This window comes from Lolium perenne, chromosome 7, assembly GCF_019359855.2.
Source record: "Lolium perenne isolate Kyuss_39 chromosome 7, Kyuss_2.0, whole genome shotgun sequence".
In the NCBI taxonomy this organism is placed as follows: Eukaryota; Viridiplantae; Streptophyta; class Magnoliopsida; order Poales; family Poaceae; genus Lolium; species Lolium perenne.
Window position 1 is genome coordinate 242,250,439 of NC_067250.2, and position 20,203 is coordinate 242,270,641.

General features: G+C 49.0%; 1 protein-coding gene, 1 long non-coding RNA gene and 1 pseudogene across 2 annotated transcripts; 2 read left to right on the forward strand and 1 right to left on the reverse strand.

Moving 5' to 3' along the window:
- The first annotated feature begins 2,034 nt into the window (after positions 1-2,034).
- LOC127314111 (berberine bridge enzyme-like Cyn d 4) lies at positions 2,035-3,734 on the forward strand (annotated as a pseudogene).
- A 5,117-nt stretch (positions 3,735-8,851) lies between these two features.
- On the forward strand, positions 8,852-10,835 carry LOC127312219 (uncharacterized). The gene is made up of 2 exons (XR_007858201.1): positions 8,852-9,183; positions 10,575-10,835. It is a non-coding gene; the product is annotated as an uncharacterized lncRNA (long non-coding RNA).
- Positions 10,836-18,228: 7,393 nt separating this feature from the next.
- On the reverse strand, positions 18,229-19,976 carry LOC127314112 (berberine bridge enzyme-like Cyn d 4). The gene has a single exon (XM_051344577.2). It carries the CDS (start codon positions 19,944-19,946, stop codon positions 18,390-18,392), a length of 1,557 nt encoding a protein of 518 aa, XP_051200537.1. The 5' UTR covers positions 19,947-19,976; the 3' UTR covers positions 18,229-18,389.
- Positions 19,977-20,203: the final 227 nt, after the last annotated feature.

Here is a 20,203-nt window from a genome sequence, read left to right on the forward strand (position 1 = left end):
GATTCCAAACTATTGTCATATGCAAGCAAATTGGTTGTCATTAAATCGACTGTGGTTGCAATGCCTATATTTGCAATGTGTACCCTCATGGTACATTTCAATATACTCGACCAGATTGAAAAATCTTGCAGTATCTTTCTATGGAATGATAGGAATATCCAGAAACATGGAAAATGCTTGGCTAAATGGGAAAAAGTATGTTTACCAAAAGCAAATGGAGGTCTAGGTGTGCTTAATCTCAGGATACAGAATCAAGCTTTGATCATTAAATTCCTATTTAAATTCTACAACAGGAAGGATACTCCATGGGTTCAGCTCATATGGGAGGCACACTACAGCAATGGGAAAATTCCTACTGGTAGATCCACTAAGGGATCATTTTGGTGGAGAGATTGCACAACTCTTATTGAAACTTTCAAGCAACATGCTATATGTAAACCAAAGTCAGGAAACAGTACCCTTCTATGGAAAGACAAATGGAAAGATGCCCCATTTCATCAGATCTTTCCTCAACTATTTTCCTTTGCAAAGGACGAATTTATCACAGTCAAATCTGCTAGGCAACAAAGCAATCTTGATATGCAAGAACTTTTCCACTTACCTCTGTCTGCTATTGCAACACAACAGTGGAATCAGCTTAGCATGATGATTGAGGAGACTCCACAACAAGGGGAGAATGATTCATGGTCCTTTAATTGGGGAGACTCCTACTCCGCTTCCAAAATGTACAAGGAAATATTAAACCCACCAAATGCATCGACACCCTTCAAATGGATATGGAAATCATGCTGCCTATCGAAGCATAAATTTTTCTTCTGGCTCCTACTTCTTGATATGCTTAATACCAAGGACATGATGGCTCGGAAAAATTTCTATGTGGAAAACAGTGAGTGTGTCCTTTGCTAGGATGAGCCAAATGAATACCTCATGCATCTCTTCTTCGGATGTGATTTCAGTCAATCCTTTTGGTGGTCCCTGAATTTTGAATGGGATACAAGTATGCCATTATATGATATGTTGGTTGAGGGGAAGCATAGATATAACAAGATATATTTCAAAGAAGCTCTGATTGTTGGATGTTGGACTTTTGGAATCACAGGAATAAGGCCATCATTGAGAGTGAAAATATTGATCTCCTCACATGTACCTTTATGTTCAAAGAATCCTTCTCAGTTATTATGCATAGAGCCAAACCTAGTCTTAGAGAAGGAATGCAACAGCGGTTAGATACTTTGTGAGGAGACTCCCTGTAATATTACATTCTGTAACACCCTGTATTTTTTTGCCACTTGGCAATCTATAAATGAAAAAAATGAAGCAGTAGGGGCCTTCCCTACTGTATATGCTTCAAAAAAAAGATTAGTGTAAATATAGAAAGATTATTGGTATACAGTTAGCATCATTAGAAGTGTTTTCTAATACGAATTCAATGATACTTATGATGTATACTATTTATTGGAATATAATAGCATCATTAGAAAGTGTTATTTTAATACGAATTCCATGACACTAATTATGTACTACCATATTAAGATTATTGGTATACAAATAGCACCATTAGAAAGTGTATTTTAATACAAATTCAATGATACTTCATATATACCATATAAAGATTATTGGTATACAATTAGCACCACTAGAATTTTTTTTATACAAATTCAACAATACTTATTATGTATACTATATAAAAAGTATTAGTATACAATTAGCATTGTTAGAAAGAGTATACATTGTCCTTCTAATTTTTTGGTCAAAACTTACCTTATATGCGAGTACTAATCAATCATAGCTAACGAGTAACGAAGACTAGCCAGTTAATCCGGCCGATGCAAGTAACCGATAGATAATGCTGACCAACGACGCAAAAAAAAAAAAAAGTTAACCATGACTTCAACGCCCACCAAAGCACTTCACCTGTTGCGGACGTTTCAAAGAAGTCGTCGATGGCCTATATAACGAGAAACGAGCTGATGGCAATTGGCAAGCCCATATGCACCTTCTCCCTAGACCCTAGAGTGCACGAGAGAGGCGAAAATGGCGCTGTCCACAGGCACAGCTCTCCTGCTCGCAGTTTGCTTCCTCGCTTGCTACGGGTCCGTCCCGTCCTTGGCTGCCTCCGGCGAGTTCCTCCAGTGCCTCTCGGGAAACATCCCCAGCCAGCTGGTGTTCACGTCAAGCTCGCCGTCCTTTACTTCGGTCCTGGTGTCGTCAATCAGGAACCCCAAGTTCTTCACCCCGACGACGGTGAGGCCGCTCTGCATCGTGACGCCCACCAACGCGTCCCACGTCCAAGCCGCCGTGCTCTGCGGCCGCCGCCACGACGTGCGCGTCCGCGTGCGCAGCGGTGGGCACGACTACGAGGGCCTCTCGTACCGGTCCGAGCGCCCCGAGACGTTCGCCGTGGTCGACCTCGCAAACCTCCGCGCCGTGCGAGTCAACCGTCGCGCGGCCACCGCGTGGGTGGACTCCGGCGCGACTCTGGGGGAGCTGTACTACACCGTGGCCAAGGCGGCACCCGGTCTCGCGTTCCCGGCGGGTGTGTGCCCGACCATCGGTGTGGGCGGCCACTTCAGCGGCGGCGGCATGGGCATGATGATGCGCAAGTACGGGCTCTCCGTCGACAACGTCCTCGACGCCACGCTGGTCGACGCAACAGGGCGGCTGCTGGACAAGAAGGCCATGGGGAGGGACCTCTTCTGGGCCATCCGCGGCGGCGGCGGCGGGAGCTTCGGCATCGTGCTGTCGTGGAAGGTCAGACTCGTGCCGGTCCCACAGACAGTGACGTTCTTCAACATCCAGAAGAGCGTCGACCAGGGTGCGGTCAATGCCGTGACCAAATGGCAAACGATCGCGCCGGCCCTTCCAGAGGACCTCAGCATACGGGTGATCGTGCAGAGCAAGCAGGCTCTCTTCCAGTCCCTGTATCTCGGCAACTGCAGCGCCCTCGTGCGGACCATGAGCAGCCAGTTCCCTGAGCTCGGTATGACACGCGCCGACTGCCGGGAGATGAGCTGGCTGCAGTCCACGGTCTACATCAACTCCGGCGACGCCAACACCACCGTGGAGACGCTCCTCAACAGGACGACCAGCCTCAACACCTTCACCAAGAACAAGTCCGACTACGTCAAGCAGGCCATCACGGAGGCCTCGTGGGAGAAGATCTTCCCCTGGTTCAACAACGCGGGCGCCGGGATCATCATCCTGGAGCCTCACGGTGGAAGAGTGGGCAGCATCGCTGACGCCGAAACACCGTACCCTCACCGGAGCGGCGTCCTCTACAACATCCAGTACGTCGCGTTCTGGACGGGCAACAGCACCGACTCGCCGAACTGGATCAGGGGCCTGTACGACTTCATGGAGCCGCTGGTGAGCAAGACCCCGAGGGGTGCGTACGTGAACTACCGGGACCTCGACATTGGGGAGAACACGGTAATCGGTGGCGTCACGAGCTATTAAACCGGCAAGGTGTGGGGTGAGCAGTACTTCGGGGGAAACTTCAAAAGACTCGCCATCACAAAGGGGAAGGTGGACGCCGACGACTACTTCAGGAACGAGCAGAGTGTGCCGCCACTTGTCTCGAGGATGTAAATAAGTAGTACCTGGTTTAAAATAGGGTAATGCTATGTGTAATGTCACAGTTTTCATAGACGCGTAGCTAGTAATTCTACGTGAATTCACTTTTGTTTTTCTACAGTCGAAACTCGTAAGATCATTTCGTATTGTTGTCCGTTGTTTCATTCTTTTAGCACTAAAAGATCGATATCACAAAAAGGGGAAGCCTTCCCGAACTTCAACGTGCTCTTCTCGTGACAAGTTCTTTCTTGTCCATTGTGGTTTCGACAAGTGTCATTTTCCCCTTCACACAGTGTCCCCACCACTAGGTGCCTAAATATGCACCAATTGTCTCAATGAGAATTAAAGTGAGATTGGGTCCCGACCCCCTCCCTCTCCCTCGCCCCTTCAGGCGACCGGGGGGGACCCTAGATCCCGTCGCCGCCGCCTCCCCTCTCTCTCCTTGCCCCTCGTCGCCCCCGGAGGCGGCCGCCGGCAAGGCCATGCGGGGCCGGTGAAGGGGCAAGGCCGTGCGGCGCCGGTGAAGGGGGAGGACGACGGCCGCGTGGGGTTGGCCTCCGCCGATAGGAGAGGTCGGCCCGCCTCCCTCCGTCCCCCTCTCCGGCGCTGAGGAGCGGTGGCCGGTAGCTGGGTGCCCTCCGTCGACCGGGCTGGGGCCAAGAATCTAGGGCGGCGGCCTTGGGCGCAGGGTGTGGGGCATCGCTGGCCTGGCGGCGGGCGGCGGATGCCGATGCTGCGGTATGCTTCCTCCGGCCGCGCGGGCATTGAAGGGGCGTCGGGTGTGGGCTTGGTGCGGAGGTCGCCCCGACGGGCCTCTGGTACCAGATCTGAAGACGGAGGCTCCTCCTCCCTGCGGTGCTCGTCGCTCCTCCCCGGCCCCGGATCCTCCGGTGGTGGAGGGTGTGGTCGGATGTGGGCTCTGGACAGGGGGGAACCCTTGGTCGACGGTGGCGGTTGCAACGTCGACGATGCTGACGGCGCCGTTCTCCTTCTTGAAGGCTACATCGAGGTTGTATCCCCTCCCTCCCTGCCCTATCTATCTCGGGTGAAAACCCAAAACTCTGGTTTGGACGGTGGCGGCGCTCGGGTGGTGTCGTTCCCTCGTTGGAGGCGCCGTTTTGAGATAGTGGGTTTGGGTGGATGAGCTCGGCGGAGGTTGGTTTGCATCGTCTTCACTTACTCCTGGCAGCTTGGTCTCGTATGGTGGTTTGTGCTGCGGGTGGTAGTGATGTTCGTGGGTGGTGGCGCAGTGAGGCGAGGCGAGTGCTCGGAGTCCTTCTCCCCGACGGTAACTTCCAATATCTATGCGTGCTCAGGGAGAGCGATCTACCTCCGACAGGTACGGTGCCCTCCGATCTGGGGTGAGAAAGCAGGGAGCTTTCTTTGGAGGTGGAAAGGGATGGTTCCTGAGCTTTATTTGGCCTCTGGAGGTTGACGTTGGTGCGAGTCCCTCAATGACGGCCTTCTTCACCAGCTTCACAGCCTCTCTAGTTGGATCGCAAGGCTGGACAATGGTCTCGGAGCTCAAGTTGTGTTTCACTCCTTTACTTGTTTTGCTTGCTTGTAGTTTTTGTTTCCTGTTAGCTAGTTTTCAGCATATATCTTGTATCAATTTGCCGGCAATGACTGCTTGTGATGGTAAAGCACACGTCCGTTGGGAACCCCAAGAAGAAGGTATGATGAGTACAGCAGCGAGTTTTCCCTCAGTAAGAAATCAAGGTTATCGAACCAGTAGGAGATGAAGATCACGTGAAGGTTGTTGGTGAAGGAGTGTAGTGCGGCGCAACACCGGGGATTCCGGCGCCAACGTGGAACCTGCACAACACAATCAAACTACTTTGCCCCAACTTAACAGTGAGGTTGTCAATCTCATCGGCTTGCTGAAAACAAAGGATTAAACGTATGGTGTGGAAAATGATGTTTGCTTGCAGGAAACAAAAGAGAACAATCATTGCAGTAGGTTGTATTTCAGATGTAAAAGAATGGACCGGGGTCCACAGTTCACTAGTTGACGAGGGATCACCCCGGCAATGCCTACATATTGTAGACTTGGGTTTCGGGAGAGAGCGACGATGGAGATTCCGGGAGCGAGATTAGGCACACGACGTACCCAGCTTCGGGTCCCCTCGGTGGAGGATCCCTACGTGCTGCTAGCAATCCAGTATATGATCATAGATGTGTTTACAGGGTGCCGCCGTAGGCGGAGCTATGCTGTCTATCTGTTGGCCTCCTCCTCTCGGGTGCCCTGGCTAGCTTTATATATGCAACCAGCCTAGGGTTTTACAAGAGTCCTAGTCGACTACTTCTTCGGGTTGCCTTGTTGGGCCTTCTCCATATTTGGTCTTCTCCATATTGGGTCGAACCAGGTATACTAATAATGGGTACTCGATGGGTATGCCTATATCACTAGTGGTGTCTCTCCAATAAGATAAATAACATGTTGGGTAAACAAATTACAGTTGGGCAATTGACAAATAGAGAGGGCATAACAATGCACATAAATATCATGATGACTACTATGAGAATTACTTAGGGCATTACGACAAAGAACATAGACCGCCATCCAGCATGCATCTATGTCTAAAAAGTCCACCTTCGGGTTAGCATCCGCACCCCTTCCAGTATTAAGTTGCAAGCAACAGACAATTGCATTAAATATTGTGCGTAATGTAAACAATACAAATATCTTTAGACAAAGCATTGATGTTTTATCCCTAGTGGCAACAGCACATCCACAACCTTAGGGGTTGCTGTCACTCCCCCAGATTCAATGGAGACATGAACCCACTATCTAGTATAAATACCCCCTCTTGAAGTTACAAGTATCAACTTGGCCAGAGCCTCTACTAGCAGCGGAGAGCATGCAAGATCATAAACAACATATATGATAGATCAATAATCAACTTGATATAGTATTCCATATTCATCGGATCCCAACAAACACAACATGTAGCATTACAAATAGATGATCTTGATCATGATAGGCAGCTCACAAGATCTAAACATGATGGTATAATAGGAGAAGACAACCATCTAGCTACTGTTATGGACCCATAGTCCAAGGATGAACTACTCACGCATCAGTCCGGAGGCGGGCATGGTGATGTAGAGCCCTCCGGTGATTAAATTTCAATTACATATTTGGAAAAATTGAATTGATGTGCAAGTGTATTCTTTACTATTAAATTGCAATAGATTTCTTTTTGAGAATATTAAATTGCAATAGATAGTTGCATGGTGTCACAAACGGGCCAACAAATTATTTCTATAGGCCCAGCGCGCCAAGAGCCTTCGGTCTGTTTCGTACATCCAGCGCTTCTCGCTCATGTCGGATCGATAGTTGGCCCAGATCGAACATCTTTCACTAATTCTTTTCCTATCTTGCCGCATTAGAATCCGTTCTGGATACGATCGATCCAATTTCAGGGAATAAAGCGATATCACCGAAGGATCGGCCAGCGCCCACGCAAGCACGTCTCCGTTCAACTTCACCTCTCAATCATAATAGTGATTGGTTCTGTGTCCTTTCATAATTTGCTATAGAGTCGTCCGCCAAATCGACTCTCATGTGTACCTGTCCTCGGCTGCAGGCTCTTAGGCCAACCCCACCGACCGAGAAGAACCTATGGTCGTCTCCGTCCAAATCGTGCATCCTGGAAGATGGAAGTTACAAGGCGGTCACATCAGACGAGGACGCGACCCGATCAGAAACAGATGTAGGAACGGCAAAGCCCTGCAGCTGCGTGACGGAACACCACATGTATCGGCTACAGCCTACAGGGCATGCAGTCACGTCGGGCAAGCCCTAACTCGCCGCAGACCGGGCGCTTCCTGTCCGCCTTTCCCGGTGACTGTCCTGACCCTGCAACCGACCTGGTCGCGACTGATATCTCAGAGTTAGATGCCTCCTATGATCCCTCGATTTTCTACGATGCTCTTCGCCTCCAGAATCAAATGTTGGCCAACACGCAGCAAGTAATCAATGAAGCCTACAGGGTCCTCGGCTCTACCTCCTGTAAGTCTTCGGCGGAAAGTAAACATCCAGGAGCATAAACGATCAATCCAGATAGCTCGCCAGCTTATAACATCACAGGTTTCTTCGTAAGTACATTTTATTCTACTTTCTGCAGGTGAACAGGTTGCACAACCTTCTAATTTTATGTTGTCTTTTCGATCCTTCACCTATTATGGGCAGCTTGTTACCGTTGGCTTGATTTCTTCCCAAAATATCAACTTGCGATTGCCTTTTTTTTTGCTAGATTGATTTATTTTCGCCTGTCCATCAATGAGATTATTTTTATGTTTATACAGATGAGTGATTTCTCGCTTGGTCGTTGGAGTGCTGAGATGAGGACCTACGTGTCATATTCAGTAGGCATATTTGTAATTCTTCAGTCACATGGAAATTCTAATGCAATACATATAAAAATTTCAAGCCTTTCTTTTTTTCTGAAGATATTAATCATATAAGACATGAAAAAAACACTTGGTTTGAAGAATTAAGTCAATTTGTTAATGTTTAATTTTTGAAGTTATGTTTTTAGAACCATAGCATGTCCTGGTGTCCTAGCTTGGACATGTTGTGACTGAAGCGTGTTGGTATCCATGTAAACATATTGCCGATATGAGTATTAGTTAAGTCTATATTTTTGTTATTTAGCAGCAACACGCGGGCATTGTCCTAGTATTAATAATGTTCATCGGAAATACAAATAGTTTAGTACCACATGATGAAATACATGCTACCAGATTGATGAATGAATTTTCTCGCTCCAAGCTTCGGTGACTGAATTACTCACATATCAAATCTACTAACTGATGACGAATCATGAGTAGTACAATGTAAATGCAGATATCACCAGACATTTTGCATCATTCACTGCAAACCGAGTTGTCAACGGGAACAAGATGCAAAGTGCAAGCACTGCGACAGTTTCATCTAGGTAGCTAGCAAATGAATTCCACCTGAAGTGGATGTACTAGCAGTTGCATTTTGTTGCAGCCAAGATATATTCATCTATTTAGCTCATACATGTGCAATCCCTGTAGCTGTAGCAGCTGGATCCATACATACAGAAGACGACGCGGGCATGCTCCTGGGCCAGTCAAGCAAGCTCCCGGTCGGGCCTCGTTCGTTTTGTCCCAACCCGGGGGGGTTCGGATCGAAATCCCCGTGTTTTAGCCGGGATCAGACCCGCGGGTGTTTAATCCCGGCGCTCTCTTAAGACGTGTTCGGTTAAACCCTCCAGGGATTCGACCACGCCCAGTTTCGCCCCAATCCCCTTCTTTTCGCAGGGAAAAAAATACACGACTCTCATCCCGTGGATCAGATCCCGAATCGGTACGAGATCGACCACAAGTGACCTATGCCTCTCCCGCGATCTGGACGGGCCGGCGGCGCGGTGGCAGGGGCGGATGGACAGCGGCGGCGCAGCCAGCCGAGCAGATAAAGGACACGCTCCCTCCCTCCTCCCTCTCCAATCGGCGGCAGAGAGACCAGCCGAGCGGCGCGGGATAGACCCAGAGACCCCACCTCCGTCCGAGCTCGGCCGGCGTCGCCCTTGAGACGTCATCTCTGGCGCCCTCTCCATCTCCGGATGCTTCGCACTGGTATGCCCCTACTCTTCTTCCTCCTCTTGACTGTCGACGATTTCTAGGGTTCTTGGCAACGCCCGACGATCTCTGTTGTTGATGCGTTGGCAGTAGCAGCTTTGTGGGCTCGAACGGTTGGGCAGTTGCGGCATACTAACTCTTTTTTCCTGTAAGCTAGCACCTGGAACCTCAATTGCTAAGTGACAGCATGATTAGTGACCGTATTGGAAGCTGGTTGTGTGCGACATTTTCTTGGCTGTGTAGCAGGTGCATCCACTAACTAGATGAGATGTTTGGCTAGATGCGCTTTCTGCTGTAACAAGACTTACCAACTGAACTGAAGAGTTCAGCATAGTACACGTATTGTATCCTGCTCCTTTGTAGACTCATTGATGCCGATTATTCTCACATGATTACAAGTACTAGCAGTAGCTTAGGCCGCTCCCAACCGGTAATAAAGATGATGGAGTTCTGGTGATGAATTTCAGTAGTTAGCGAATCTTGGACTAGTGACACAATTTTGTATAGTACACATTTGAGATAGAATAAGAGTGACACGATTTTGGACTAGCAAGTGAATCTTGTATGTGTTCTTGTAGGTTTAGCTACACTTGTGTATAACTGTGAGGTTGCTGTCAGAAGTTTGCATGCATAGCTATTTGCCATGGATTTGCTCTGTAGATTTCTTTGATGAGATATTCTAGAAGTAGCATCGGTATTTGGTGATGCCTTATTGCCTTGTTCTTTTCTCAGTTTCTTCAGAAGTGTTACAGGGGATCATGCCTTTTAGTTCATATAAAATATTAGACTTGTTTTCTGTTGAAAACATAGTCTTACCAGGGCCTTTGCATATTACTAATGTCACTTGTCGAGTTTTCTGATTGAACAAGTAACCTGAGAATTATTTCGTCATTAGTTCCTTTCTACAAGTAAAGTCAGTTAAATTATCTTGCGAAAATAGAGCATAGTGTGCATTCAAATGGATCATATCCTGCTATTTTACATATGACAGTTTCCAGGTAGTTTTTTTGCGACAAAATTTCCAGGTAGTTTCAATCGTATATTATGTAATTCTGGATGTCATATTACTACACGAACGAGGACCTAGCATGCCCATGTTTCTTTAGTTTTTGATTGCAAATAGTGGCAGCAGAGTATATCAGCAAGAGGTCCACAGAATGGTCCTTTTTGTAGTGACACAGAAACATGCAAAAAAAAAAGTTATACTCCAGTGATTGTTTTGTACAAGTATGAGTGGGTAACTTTGTTTGCTGGTAATCATTTTATCTGTATCATAGATACGTCAAATGATCAAACTTTTTACCTTCTTTTATCTGCCCATCAGTTTATTTATAATAGTTGTAAGATACGTAAATCTGAAGCACCTTATTATTATTTCTTAAATACAGGAGAAAGAGATGACATGATGATGAAGCTTTTTTAGATCTTGTCGTCTTCCAGCTTATATGATGGGAGATCAAGGATGAACCGACCAATGTTTGATCAGTTGTCTACCAAGTTATTTTGATCAGGCTATTCTATGCTGCGTTTTTGCTATTTATCCGTGAATATATATGGTGTAATATTGGCAAAAAGACTATTAAACTGGTGTTTGGTTCAGCCATGTAGTACAAGCTGGCTTGGTTTAGTCATGTTGCTACTGCTACTTTCATCTAGAAGTGACGGTGCACTATCGCCGAGCTGCGAATTGTGTGGCGATTGGGGTGCAGGACCTGAATGATGAACTCGTGTCAGTATACTCTTTGGCAGCACCGTCGATCAGTGGAAGGAGTTTTGGTGAGGCCGGAAAGCGGCAAGATGCTGTTGTTCAAGGGCAAGGAGAATCGGAAGAGCTTGGCGATGACGCATTCATCGATGAATCATGGCGATAAAGAGATTTGGATGCAAAACAGTCCAATAATGGTAACTACATATCAAATGATTCTCCGCATATTTTTGTTCACAAGCACATGTCTCGTAGCCATCGGAACCAAACAGTAGATTAGTCATGACATATACAATGTAATTTCTGATCGTAAGCATCAACGCTATATAAAACTAGTCCATACAGTGTTAAAATAGAGAATACACTGGGGTTTAACCGAATGACACATAGTAGCAGGGATTACGGGGAAAGGGAATACAGGGAATTGGGGTGGTGGACCGGGGACCACCCAAATCCCAGGCGTGTTAAATCCCTGCAGGGGTTGCTCCCCATAGAACCGAACGAGGCCCGGGGATGGCGACCTCCCGGTCAGCAGCGAGAAGGCGATGTGTCAAACTGGCGACCACCTGTTTGGCGGGAAACTTGAGGCCCAGGCACACAACATCTCCTAGGCGCATGGGCAGTAGATTGTCAGCCGGCGGGGAACTCGACTGAGGTGAAAGGGATGGAAAGTGCGGTGGGAAGGAGGCGGCGGCCGGTCAGTCGATGGGGCGGCGCTTGGCAGCCGAATCCTAAGCGGCGGCGCGCTACGTTCTCGCGTGAGAGGCTACGTACGCGTGAGGACGGGCCATCTCAAGCCGAAAAAGGAGGAAATAAGAGGAAAAGCGTACGCATAGGGAGTCATCTCCGTCCCGGCTCGCCGTCGCTGAGCACCCCGCGGTCGCGCGGGGCTTTATCTCCGATGCAAATCTCCCTCCGTCGCGCCTATCGGTCTCCATCACAGATCTCGCTTCCCCTACCGCGCGTCTCGCTCCCCGCCGCATAGCTCGCCGCCCCGACCGCACTGCTCGACCATAGGGCTTGAGCTCGCCGCCCACTGGCGCGCGCTCGCTCACTCAACACCGAGAAAGATCTAGTGAAGAAACCCTAGCTATTTCTGTGCTCATCGACGAGAAATCGGGAAAGGAAGGAACAGAAAGGGAACGGCAGAGGAAGACGGAGCGGAATGGTCAAACGCCCCTCTCTCCCGCAAAGGTGGCCACGCGGGCCCAAGTGGGAAGTTGTCGGAAAACCAGGCGGACACGCGCATGATAGACCACGCTAGAGGAGAATCCAATGGCCACAAATAGGAGACCGAGACGTAACAACGATCCTCCAAGCACTTCTTAGCGTTTGGGATTGTTTTTTGAGAATATATCTTTCTTTTTTTTTGAGGGGTTTTTGAGAATATATCTTCGAACACACTTATTGGCCAGTCCAACTTAACAAGGGCCGCTGCTCCGAAAATGGACCTGGAAGCTTAGTCGTAGACTGGGGCCAATTTGTCCAGAAGCCAGTTCTAAATGGGCCTCGAGTAGATGACGTTATCAAAGGCCTCATCATTTGGGGAAAGCGAAGCGACGGCCGGCCGGCCTCATAGTGGCGCCGCCACACTTCATTGGCACGATTTAATGCCATATTAGTTGGGCCGCCTTCAGTTTCTTTTCTTCCCATGATGGTAGATTGGTACTAGTGGACAAACGTTTCATGCTTGCCAAACTCCTCCCATGTATGTAAGCATGCTGATTACCGTTATTTTGCCATTACCGTTACAATCTAAGTCTGAAACAAGATACCACCTATCCTTGGTTGAAAATCAATAGATGTACTGACTTGGTTTGTTAATCTCTTTTCTAGGACGTTCACTTTGATATTATTCTTTTGTTGACGAAATTGGCTACGGAACGCTACGCGCTGACGTGACGAAGGGACGTGGAGCCAGCGTGGATAACCTCTCGCTCCCAGGTGAAAGAAAATCAGTTACGAAAAACATCCCAGTAGAGCTCCAGTACTTCATGGGCGGTGAGGCGGCCTAGACCTGGTCAGCGGCGGCGCGGTGACCTAGCCCTCATCCTTGGCGGCACGGCGACCTAGCGCTCTTCGGCGGTGGCGCGGTGACCTCTCCGTCGTCATCAGCAGCGCGGCGACCTAGCCCTCGGCGGTGGTGGCGGCGGCGCAGCTCTCCCTGTTCTGCAGCTGGACGGTGATTCCCCTCTCTTGCAGACCCATCTCGTCAGAATTGGTCGTTAAAACTACAAGTTTCAGAAATACCAATGCAAGTGTGGCATCTTGCTAAAGAATTTTGTCTCTCTTAATGCAGGTCTCTTACAATTTCATTTCGTGGGTATGCCACGGCCGAATGGATGAGGCTAATGTGGTCTGCACTGAGATGAAGGCGAGAGGATTGCTGCCAGATTGCTACTGGAATCCGATAATGGATTGTATTGCAGCCTGTAGTAGAGTTAATGAATGTAGAAACAGGGCTGGGTTGTATGATTTCTTCTCAGGGTAAAAGTTGTGTGACACAGCTTAGTTGTGCACTTCTATGTGTTATCTTTGTACCATACTACTTTGTAAGCTACACGTTTATATTTACATGAATACAGATTGTTCAGATGTACCGGCACTTTGGTTTCTGTCGTTGTGCCATGTTGTACTGCTGCTAGCTCATGGTCTGGCTACCAATTAGCTCCACTACCTGGTTCTTGTTTTGTGGTTCTGGGGTACATTGGGATGTTGTTTCGACAGTTTTCTAGCTGATAACATTCTGGACTCAAACGCATGCCAGACAATTGCTCTTCTGAACTCAAACGAGTTCAGTTGTACATTACTCTTTCTGTTGGCATGTCCAAGGGAAAAGAATGTGATGTGTATAGTATTGGATGGTACAGGCCTGAGATTCTGTGAACTACTGTTGCTGGTAGCTTGTATGCTATACAATGTGATATGTTGTATGATAAGATAATAAATAATAAACTCTTTTGATGATAAATTCATTATGATATCTTGTTCTATTCCAATACTGAAAATTGCAATCGCATATAATTCAATAATCAGTTCAAATACACTGTGGAGAATCCAGATTCCGAAACATAAATTCGTTTACTTTCTACTACCCTGTGCCTATTAGCTATTAAATTAAAATTTCCAAGTGCGTAAAAGATTATAACAAAGGTCTGCATCCAACATCCTTAAATTACACAATTCATCTCTAACTTTGATCCATCGTATTGTTGGACTTCTCCAGTTCCATCAAAGCGTAATTGCAGAGAACTGGACACAGGAGCGGAGCTTTGCTAAACTTGATACAACATGCTTGTATATTTTCCTAGAATTGGAGGCATAACGACAGACGATGAACCTCCATATGGTGATGCAGCTGCCATTGCTGGATTTATGTTGGTAACACTAAAGTCAAACGGTTCCTGCACCAAGCAAGTTTAGAAGGTAAATTGGCTGTCCAAGTACTTGCTATAGAAATAAATAAAGAGACAAAAATATATACATGAATTGCTCGATATGGTATTGCGGCTGTCATCGAGGTCAATGTTGGCACACCTTACGGGGACTACGGAGCTCTTGAGGAAGTTTGTACATAGCCCGGTAACCTTACCGAAGTCATTGAGGATGTGGGCGAGGTTTTTAATGTCTTCTTTAATAGAGGCTACAAAGACCGCCGCATCACCCGCATAAAGAGATGTGCGGAGGATGGTACCCCGCCCTCGGATCTTATGGAGAAGCCCATGTCCCGTTGCCTTTTCCAACGCAAGTCGTCTTCGATAGGTTTAAGAACGAGGCTAGACTATGGGTGTTAGCGGGTGCAAAGAATTTGGGCTATTTCATGCCGGGAGAGTAATCGTGTAATAAGTCTAACACCTTTTTTTTCTTGTAAAACTTCTCTTTAATTAATAGAAAGGGCAAAACTTTTGCCCGCGTTTAAAAAAACGAATGCCCAAGAAAAAAGATTCCTGGTCCAGATAAAATCGTAAAAGACATATGTGCTCAGGTATGTAGTGAAAATAAAGAGATGACAAACAAAGATACTTGAATCGTGCTGTAAAAAAAAATAGCTACCTCACATTTTGTCTCCTCTTGTTGTAGGCTGTCTCTCTCGGATGATTTTCTTTTTGCATTTGATCTTTTATTTTTCATTTTCATGGAGCGAGCCTGAAATAAATACTAAATTAGTGGACTTAAAGTGTAGAGCTTTTTGAAGAATCAAAGTATTTGTTAGAAATATCTTTGTTCAGCTTTCTTCTTCTCCTTTTGTGCAGATTTCTTCTTCTCCCATCTCCCATTTCTGTACATCATGATAATATTATAAGAATATATATAAGAAGTTAATTAAACAAAGAACATATTAGTCAAGCCAACTGAACACTAATGCTACTGCCGCTCGAGGTAATGGACTACTACTTGTGTGCACCGTGACCAGTGTTATCCCCTAAAACAGGTGCTGATTAGCTAGTGATCAAATTAAAAAAAGTTTGACGAGAGACATTTTTTTGACATAGCAGAATACGAAGATTGAGTACCTGCTAACGCAGATGGATAAGGATCAGGCAAGCTAACCTGGGTTTGATCAATTTACTTGAACCTGTTCCTCTGCCATAGAATGATCGATCAACATGGCGTGGTCAATCTGACCCTACAGTGCAGTTTGTTGCATAATTAGCAGAACGTCCGGCGGCCGCCAACGGTCACAATGGCGAGGTCTATCTACGGGTTGAGGACGATGGTGAGGTACCTGCGTGAAGCCCGGCCGTTCACCACGGCGCGATGGAGGAAGCGCGGGACGGTGGCGGCGGCCCTGCACGGCGGCGCGATGGAGGAAGCTGGGCGCGTGATCGATCTGAACAAGGGCAAAACGTATTGGGCACGTCCTGTTGGTTACATAATTAGCGGCACGTCCTGTTTGTTGCATAATTAGATCATGTCTAACAGACCTCTTAAAAGAGGTAAACTCGTATAATAACCGCCGGAATACGGGTTTCGGCTCTACCCGACCGTCTAGCACGCTCCGTAAAAATAGCCCCTGCATCGATTTTTCCTGTTTTCGATTACGGGGCGGGTCGTCGCCCCCTACTTGTGCGGGGTGGGAGCGGGGATAGAGGGCCAAACCGGTATCGCCCACTCCACTGCGTGCGAAGGGTTTCGCTGAAGCCAACCGCCGCCGCCACCGCCCGATCTCCTCCGCCGCGCCCTTCCCGGCCGGATCCCGCTGCCATGGATCGTCCGCAAGAGCCGCCTACCGCCGGCGATGCATCTCCTTCGGCCGCGGTGGTCGATGTCCCCGTCGGAGGTCCGCCGAACACCGGCGTCGTGTCGGCCATGATCTCCGCCACCATCCCGTCGAAGAGGAAGCGGATTCCGAAGCAATTCTTCGAAGCTCCTGCGGCGGCCGCAGCTTCACCGGCCGAAGCCCAGCGGGCTGCCAAGAAGGCGGGCAGGATGAAGACCAAGGCGGCCGGGCCGAGGGGCACCGCGCCGGCCAAGGTGCGGACAAAGGCAATCAGCCGCATCGGCCTCGCGCCTCCACCGCCCTCCAAGGCCACGACCTCTCCTCCCTCCGTTTCGTCCGATGCGTCGACCGCGCCGCCGCCACCCACCATGGACGTAGACAAGGTGTTCGATCTTGAGTCCACAACATCCTACATGGACATGCTCAACAATTCCGCGGTGAATTTGGACACCGGTATCGATGCATTCGATGGGGAGTGCAACGTCGAAGAGATTGATGACGAGGAGGAGGACGAGGGTGACAAGGAGGAGGTGGTTGAGGTTGATCCGGCTGCCGCCGGTTCTTCGTCGATGCCGAAGCCACGCACGGCGAACTACAGCGAGATCGAAGACGCCATCTTGGTCCGTGCTTGGAGCAAGGTGGGGATGGATGCGTGCACCGGAGTGGACCAAGGCGGCAAGCGCTATTGGCAGCGCATTGAGGATCTATACCACCAGCTGAAGCCTCGCACGAAGAGCATGGCGGACAGATCCTACCGCTCCCTTGAAGGCCGATGGAACATCATCAAACCGGCTTGTTCTCGTTGGAGTGCTGCCATGGATCAAGTGGCCGACAACCCCCCTAGTGGATGCGTGCCGGAGGACTATGTAAGTTTTCCTTGTGTTGATGATGTGGAAACATCACAAGCTATCCATATTATGTGTTGATGATGTGGAAACATCACATACTATTGTTGTGCAGCCCAAGTATGCTCAAGCACGGTAGAAGGACATGGCCGGCTCCAAGAACAAGGAATTTCAATTTCATCATTGCTTTTCCATCCTTCAACATCTTCCTAAGTGGAAGTTAAGGGACAACGAGCCAAAGTGCAAGAAGGAGGCACTGCTCACCATGGATGATGAAGCGGAGGACATGAGTGGGAGAAACGCTGGCAAGCCCGAGGGCAACAAGAAGGCCAAGGAGAGGGTCAAGGTAGAAGGCGAAGCAGCTTGCTTCCGGGAGAAGTTGGATCAACTCATGAAGTTCAAGGAGGCATTGACGATGAAGACGTTGGAGACCAAGCTCCTCATCACCGAGAAGAAGAAGAAGGAGGTGAAGCTTGCCAAGGTGCAAGCAAGGCAGGAAGATGCCAAGTTGAAGGCCGAGCTTGACATGAAGATGATCGCACTCAAAGAAGCCAAGGCCATGAAGGAGCTCTTGGCCGAGGAGAGGGATATCATGATGATGCGCACCGACGGCATGGACGAGGATCAGCTGGCGTGGTGGAACGAGACCAAGGCGGACATCATTGCGAGGAAGAAGGCTGCGCGTCAAGCTCGTGCTCAAGGTGAGTCTCCGGCGAGTGGTGGCGCCGGTGGCGATGGACTCGTTGATGGTTGATCACATTTGGGAACTTCCGTGGCTTGAACATTGCTATGATTGCGTTGTGATGTTAAAACTATGAATTATGCATCACATATTTTGGATGTGCTATGTTTGATCTGAAATTGTTGTGCAAATTGCTGTCTAAAATCCTATTTTGAGGGACCGAAAACTCGGACGAGCTAGCAGAACCCGTATCCCCACCCCGTAAAACAGAATACGGGGTGGGGATACGGGTTCTGCTAGCTCGTCCGAGTTTTCGGCCCGTAAAAACAGGATACAGGGCCCTCTACTCGCGTTTTAAGGGGCGAAAAAATTCGGGGACTGTTAGACATGCTCTTAGCAGCGTTTTTTTCCTTCCGTGCAGCAGCCACGTCCAATTCCATCCGCGTCAACGCGTAGCTATTCCGTAAGTCTGTAGGTCTAGCATTTCCGATCTCAACCCGCAAAATGCCCTCAAAAAAAAAAAACTCAACCCGCAAAAAAAGATGACATCAGTCTACAGAGATTTAAGTTAGGTCTCAGTAGACCGACCCCTAAGCACTCCCTTTATTTTGAGATACAAACGTTTGTCAAACTTTGGAAATCAAATTTGGCCGAGTACATGCATAAAATGGAATGCAAAAACAGACATCTTAACATCATGATAAATCCAGTCTTCCGCACACATAGGTTCACCCCGGACCTTATTCATCGTCACTTTCTCGCCACTAGTGGTGGGATGCTCTGCTCGTTTCTGAAGTAGTCATCAGGATCAACTTTGCCCTTGGCGAAGGCGAGCCTCTTGAAGTTACCCTTGTAGTACTTCTCGCCCCAAACCATTGCGGCCTTGTAGCTAGTGACATTGCCTACAACGACATTCACGCCCAGGTCAAGGTCCCTATAGTTCACATACGCTTGCCTCGGGTTCTGGCTTACGTACGGCCCCATGAACGCGTAGAAGTCTTTGAGCCACTTGGTCTGCGTCGATCCGTCCGTGGTGGCCAACCAGAAATTCATGTACTGAATGTTAAACAGCACGCCCCCACGGTGGGGGAATGGCGTCGCCGCCTCCGAGAAGCTGTTGATCTTCCCGCCGTAGGGGACGATGATCAGGAGCCCGGCGTTCGGCTTTGCGAGCAAGGTGAATATTTTGACCCAGCCGTCCTTGGGGATTGCCTGGTGGACATAGTCGGAGGTTGCCTTAGTGGACATGTCAAGCGAGGTGGTCCTGTTCAAGATGTCCTCCACGGTGGCGGTGCTGCCCAAGAAGATGTAGGGCACGGACTGGATCCACGTCATCTCCTTGCAGTGTGTCTGGTTCAGTCCGAGCTCCGGGAAATGGCTTTCCATCAATGGAAGGAGCATGTCACACGTACCAAGATACATGGACTGGAACTCAGCCACGTCATTTTGCACGACCACCCGTATGAAAAGATCATCGGGGAGAGCTGGAGCGACTACTTGCCATTTGGTGAGGATGTCTATAACACCCTCGTCGATTGACTTGGGGACTTTGAACATCGTCACTTTGGGCGGGACGGGCACGAGCTTCACCTTCCAGGATAGCACGATGCCGAAGCTCTCACCGCCGCCTCCTCGAATGGCCCAGAACACGTCCCTCCCCATGGCCTTCTTGTCCAGGACCCTCCCCTCGGCGTCCACCAGAGTGGCGTCCAGCACGTTGTCGATGGCGCCGCCGTACTTGCGCAACAGCATGCCGAACCCGCCGCCGCTGAGATGGCCGCCGATGCCGATCGTGGGGCACAGGCCAGCCGCGAAAGCCAGCTGATTGCTCGCCTTGGAGACGGCGTAGTAGACCTCCCCGAGCGTCGCGCCGGAATCGATCGACGCGGTGCCGGCTCTCCGGTTAACACGCACCGACCGCATCATGTTGAGGTCGACCACCGCGAACACCTCGGGACGCTCGGAGCGGTAGGAGAGGCCCTCGAAATCGTGGCCGCCGCTGCGCACGCGAATGCGCACGTCGTGGTGGCGTCCGCATATCACGGTAGACTGGACGTGGGAGGCATTCGTGGGCGTGACGATGACGAGCGGCCTCACCGTGGTTGGAGTGAACAACCTGGGGTTCCGGACGGAGGAAACCAGGATCGGCATGAATGAAGGCGAGCTCTGAGTGTACAGGAGCTGGTTTGGTATGGCCGCTGAGAGGCATTGGAGGAAGCCGTCAGAGGAAGCTAGGGAAACAACGAATGCGTGGCTCGAGAGGAAGCTGAAGAGGAGCACTAGGGCTAAGCTACAAACTGAGGCCATGGTTTTGCCCTACTCCTGCACTGTTTTCACTTGTCGCAACGATGCATGGTATCGAGGTCTACATATAGTCACCAACGATCATATCACCAGCTATCAAACTCTCCGCAAATCCAAGTCTTGGTCAACTATGCACATGGTGGCTGATATTGTAGCAAGAAAAATGCCAAACAAGTTGTAGCCTCACGGGCACCACCATATACTCCGTCCGTCTAAAAATGCCAAACAAGTTGTGGCTGATATTGTAGCAAGAAAAATGC

Coding starts and splice junctions, on each gene's coding strand:
- LOC127314112 (XM_051344577.2), bottom strand. CDS start 19,946: ATGGCCTCAGTTTGTAGCTTAGCCCTAGTGCTCCTCTTCAGCTTCCTC.